The 5,873-nt window shown below is 34.3% G+C and overlaps 1 protein-coding gene across 1 annotated transcript; it reads left to right on the forward strand.

Moving 5' to 3' along the window:
- Positions 1-1,605: 1,605 nt before the first annotated feature.
- LOC117103619 (asialoglycoprotein receptor 1-like) lies at positions 1,606-5,873 on the forward strand. The gene is made up of 3 exons (XM_033244203.1): positions 1,606-2,105; positions 2,817-3,058; positions 3,899-5,873. Exons 1-3 carry the CDS (start codon positions 1,676-1,678, stop codon positions 4,076-4,078), a joined length of 852 nt encoding a protein of 283 aa, XP_033100094.1. The 5' UTR covers positions 1,606-1,675; the 3' UTR covers positions 4,079-5,873.

Here is a 5,873-nt window from a genome sequence, read left to right on the forward strand (position 1 = left end):
TGCAAAAAAGAGGCCTACATATATTTTTTTCCTCCCAGACAAATTCTGGTCTTTCTCACAGACGCCACCCTCCCCCTTCACTGGCGCACCCCTGTTTGGTAGTTGAGTGGCTTAAGATCAATTGTCAGTAAAAACTAAGACAACTGAGCAATAGTTGTTTCAGGTAGAAAGTTTATTTTTACGCTAAGCATAGATATGTCTTCGGGCAAAGTCAATAAAATGATGATTTTGTTGGGTGTTACATGTATTCTGGTAATTGGCAATTTATTATTTTGACAATTCTATAATAATGTTTACTGTAGTAGATGTTTTTTTGGCTTCAATCTTATCTTTTAAATATTCTAAATTCCCAAAATATTGTATTTAGGCCTACGATTTAATTAGTACAAAAAAAATCATATTTAAGCCTATCCATGAATGGTTTCTCATATTAAAAAATACCATATACCATCAGCTAAAATAAGGATGTTTTCTCACCTCTCTAAACTACATTATAAAAGAATCTGCGGGTTTGAAAAATATCACAATGATTTCTGTTTTACTTAGTACGGTACGGCATGTGTGCGTCAAATAGGCCTACTAGTGTTTTATTGGCAAATCGTATAGCGTGAAACCAATTGTCACTATAAGCCAATTCGGAGTTCGAACTGCGCATGCTTGTATTCAATCAACATAAACCTATGTTGTGTGTTTGTTTATGTAGACTAACCTTGATACGAACATGCGCAGTTCAAACTATGAATTGACTTATTTGACTCATACCAGAAGCCTTTCTACTGTCACTATGTACCTCAGAATAATTGAGAATCATTACAGTTAATATAGTACATGGCCCTATTACTCTATAACGTCTAAAAACAGGGTGTATCTAATTTAGTTAATCTGACTAAACCAAAATGTTTTTTAATTTATTATTCGAATTTTATATAAACCTAGATATAATTTTGAACAATTTATAATTAGATTCTTTACGATAAAACCGTATTTTTGTATTGATGAATGTACACAAGCCCTATAATTGTTTATGCATGTACGACCTCATTATAGTATTAGAATACGCATATACGTTTATGTTTGTGCATTGCCCTTGCTGGCTATAAAGAAGCTAACTTGTGAATTTGTATGTAAGAATTCCTCATTAGGTTATTGACATTATATTTAATATGTTATATTTCCTTCTCACCTGTTACAGATGCTTTATTATCTTCTTTACTTAATTCTTATTTTTGAGTTTATCTAGCCGTCATTACCTGGTGATTGAAGGCACATCTGTGATGCCGCTTACATATTTTTTTCTGTTAGCACAACTTGTGTGCTCGCAGCAGTCAATCTCCTTATCACGATAGGACTCGAACAAGACATCGACATCCATTTTTTGTAAATTAATATTTGATTGATTGTCGATATTCGAGACTTTATGAAAACCCCGTAGTGTTTGCATAACGTTCATTGAATTTATGTAAGTACATTAGGACGTGTCAAAGAAACCTAATTCTGGTAATCAAATATCCTATGATAACATAAGTCAACCACCGTAATTAAGATACTCATGGGTATATGAATGTAAGATGAGAACGTAGGTAAATCATTGACGAGGTCTGACAAGTCAGACGAACCGAATTCAATCTTTTTAAGTACGATAACTACAACATATAAGTTATATATCACCAAAATCATGATGATAAAGAAAGGTAGCATATATTTGACGCTCTTAATTTTAGTCTGCCCGTCAAGACAATTACAGCACGGAATAGCCGAAGTGGAAAGCATTGAATCAAAAGTTCGAGATAGAGACACGAAGATACATAGTAACTTGGACTATGTCGATGGCCTATCTGCAACTGCGCTTGCTTCGGACTTCGAGGAAAATGAGTGCTCATATACCTTTAAAGTGTCTTCGATGACGAGGACGGGAAATACGTGTAATGCACCAAATGACAAACACCGCAGTGCTAGTCGAAAGAAACTAAGGTCTGTGCAGAGAGCTTACTTAAACATAAGCACCAATGTGTTTAGATTGGAACAGAAAATTCAAAGTATCGAAGAACGTCTGGAAAAACAAACAGAAGTGATAAGAAAACTACAAAAATATATTTTAACTGAAGGTACAGTATATGCAGTGCTACAATCTATAATCATGTACTTTTTTATATCATTATTGGCTCATTAATGTATCACTGATATTAAAATAGGCTGGCCAAACACGTACCTGAATAATACTTATTTTTGTTAAATATTTTTGTTTTGCTTTTAGTTTTTAAAACTGGTTTAATTACATATAGGCCTAAAACCAAGCACAATTTTTTTATGAATTAGATTATTACTTTGTTCGTACAAATTAGTAATTCTTAACGAATTACAGTATACTGTAATGTGAGTCGAATTAATGAAGTTTTGTACATTATTATTTTAAGTAATTTTCATTTCATTTCATTTATTTCCATAAACCTCCCTTAGGAGAAGCAAATTTGTACAACATGAATAAAATACAGTACATACGCAAAGGCAAAATATTTAAAAAGGCAATAATAATCTGTAAATACTATCTAAATCATTAATAAATCATAAGGACTTAATACTATCACAGATTCCATGATCGATACCAAAATCATTCTTAAAATATGACTTAAAATGCATACGGTATTTTACATAAAAAATCGATTTAATAAACAAAAAGTTGTCGGTGCAAGCACAATTTGTTAACTTGATAACGTGATAGACTAAGGTGCCCTTAGGATAGACCTATCATTGTTAAAATAGCAATTTAGAGGTGTGAATAAAATGAACGAGATGCAGAATTGCTAATTTAATTTTAGCAAATGGAGTAGAATGCGACCGAACCACAGGATGGATCCGATACAACAACTCATGCTACTGGTTCAGTCCACGTGACTACGAATCTTCATGGAAGAATGCAAATATTATTTGCAAGAGTCTCGAGGATGGCGCTGTGCTAGGAGTTTTAAATGATGAGCAGGAAGCAAGTTTCGTGTTGGCTCATGCTGATCTTGTCAACAGGCAAAGTTTATGGTGGTTAGGCTGTCAGAAACTCGGCAAGGTTAGTAATTGTGAAAACAGGTTATGATATTTAAAAAAAAAATCCTTTTTATAGTCCAATTCTAAATATTTGAAATTGAAAATTTTAGCTGGGCCCATGAGGACCAGCGGCAGTCACCAGTACCGATATATAACGGATACATTGGCCCTAAAATATCTGGCCTAACTCTCTTGCGAGGGCTATTCGATGATGAGAGCGATCTAACTCCAATTACTGATATAGAACATACCTTAAAAAGCACTAGGTCTAAAAAAAATAAACTTTATGAAAAAGGACCGGAGCATTATATTACAAAAACATAGAAAATTCAGATCTATTGAAAAGATGTACAGTACTTCGATAATCCAGTTATTATTAGATTATATTAATCGATATTTCATTGATTTGCAGTTATAGGGTGCTCCAAACTGGGAGATGCCACTTTTGAGAGATCTGATTTAATGAGTTTTTTTAAACCTATCTACTTGTATTTTGCTGCGCCAAATCTATCATCATCATCATCATCAACATCATCTCATAATCCTCACAATTATAATCACCGCCAGCGCCATCGCCATTTCAATCACCATTTATCTTCATCATCATCCTCACTATCATCATCATTATTTTTTAATTGTTTTTTTTTTACATTATTTCTATTACCATTAACTACAGTATTATTATTTTTTATAGCATGGTTCTAATTATATCAATAATCCAATTTGTAGTTTGAACTGCGCATACCCATATGAAGGTCAGTCGACATGAACAAACATACACACAACAATGATTATGTCGACTGACAGTTCAAACTACGAATTGACGTATTTTTTGCACCACTATGTTTTTAATTTCTTACAGGTCAATAAGTGGACTTGTGTTGACGGCTCACCGCTCAGATTTATCAGATGGGCTGCCAATAAGCCGACCAACTATTACAATGACCGGTGCCTACAGCTTGGGAATCTTCCACAGATGGCATTTACAGACACACAATGTAACCAGAAATGGGCTTTTGTTTGCGAGAAGAAAATATTCTGAAATGCTTATCCCAATAATGGTACTGGTAGAGGGGAAATTACGGGAAAGTGATAATTTTCAATAGGGTGCTCACTGTAAAAATGAAGTGATCCTACATTCTTCGTAATACCCCACATTTCTGATGAAGCAAACGTAAGGGGAATAAAAGTCTATATATTATTAAAACATGATTTGCTTTTGCAATTTGAAACATATTAAAAGTTGATAAGGATTGTGGTTTTTAAAAATAAGCAATAATTAAAATATTTTATATTGTGTACTAAATTTTATTAGTTTTTCCTGCAGTATGCTTTATTCTAATTGAGATATTTCAGAATCTTAAATAAACTGAAATTTGACTTTAGACGGTCACAGTGGACAAAATCGAATGCAAAGTTTTTCAAGATTACTGCCTAATTTCTACCTGTTCTGTGCTGTGCACTTCAACATGGAACCAAGGGGGTCTGGGGACGCATCCGCACAAATTTTCACTCCTTAACTATTCCGCAGGAAAACAAATTTGATATATTTTACAATGTATTTTTCCAAGACATAAAAGGGGTGTTTGACAAAAAAAAAAACTCGGGAACTATTAATGAGATAAATTTTTTAATATTTAAAAACTGGGATGGGGAAGAGGAGGAGCGTAACCACCATTTTCTTTTTGTATCATTATAAAAAAAAAACATTTCCTCTTTAGCCTGGCTTTAAGAGTCAAACTACGTAGAAATGAAGAAGTAAAATTATGAAATGTCATGTTGTTCTTCTCATTGGAACCTACAAATGTTATTTTTTATTAGGCCTATTAATTTTTGAAACTATTGTATATCAAACGTTTTAAACAGTAAAGTAAAATAAACCAATCACATTATTTCACTTTGTAATTGAATTGGTGGGTCGTGAGTAGCTTAGCTCAGTCGATAGGGCATATCCATACATTTTCTGAGGGGATAGGGGCGCAATAAGTAGTCCACACCCACTATGGTTTGGGCTGTGGTGAGCAAATTTTAAGAATAGGCGCTTAGAAGTGACATCTCAAATTGTAAAAATTCTTTTTCAAAGGAGTGTTCCTCGACAAAATTATTGACTTTTTCCCAACGGGACCTAAGCTCTCCCTCCCTTAGACACCCGGCCCTCCCTTAGACACCCGGCCCTCACGGGCGTCGCGAAGGTCCGATGGATGAGAGAGTTTATTCTATACTGGGCCGGAGTCGTAATGCTGTGAACTTAGAACCCACTGTCCAAGAGAATATTTTGTGAGAGACGTACTCTAGTGCCCGGATCAATAAATTGGTTCACATGCATTATATTATTAAAGGTTCAGGCCTAATAAGAGAACAGATAGGGTATAAGCACCAATTTAAAAAATAAATTTTCAAGAATGAACAGTTACGTAACGCTAGGACCAGGGACCCATGACTTTCTGAGACTGGGGAACTGTTTGGTCCCGGTCGCCAATTCCATTGTGGATTTTTTGTATTCTAAATATTTTAACGACGACGTGCGGTCACTCATCAACCATCTCTAATAACTCAGCTGCGTCTGTACAGCAATTAGCGCCCTCTGTCGACATACAACAATTTGGTAATAAACTCTGCCTTTCTTGAGAATGTAATAGTCCAACTTCTATCAACCAATGAAAACATTGTATTAGGTGGCGGAGTACAATGGGACGAGACGAATGGAATACAAAAGCACAAATGGAACTAAAATTTTATGATGAGTGACGGAATGATGTAAATGAAACGAAATAAGATAATCAAATAACAATGATCTATTTTAGGGGTGTTATAAAATAGAACTATAGAGTAATAAA

This window comes from Anneissia japonica, unplaced genomic scaffold (genome assembly GCF_011630105.1).
Source record: "Anneissia japonica isolate Jap-2015-1 unplaced genomic scaffold, ASM1163010v1 scaffold287895_len483588_cov180, whole genome shotgun sequence".
In the NCBI taxonomy this organism is placed as follows: domain Eukaryota; kingdom Metazoa; phylum Echinodermata; class Crinoidea; order Comatulida; family Comatulidae; genus Anneissia; species Anneissia japonica.

Coding starts and splice junctions, on each gene's coding strand:
- LOC117103619 (XM_033244203.1), top strand. CDS start 1,676: ATGATGATAAAGAAAGGTAGCATATATTTGACGCTCTTAATTTTAGTC. Junction 2,106..2,816: donor AAAATATATTTTAACTGAAG/GTACAGTATATG, acceptor ATTTAATTTTAG/CAAATGGAGTAGAATGCGAC. Junction 3,059..3,898: donor GCTGTCAGAAACTCGGCAAG/GTTAGTAATTGT, acceptor AATTTCTTACAG/GTCAATAAGTGGACTTGTGT.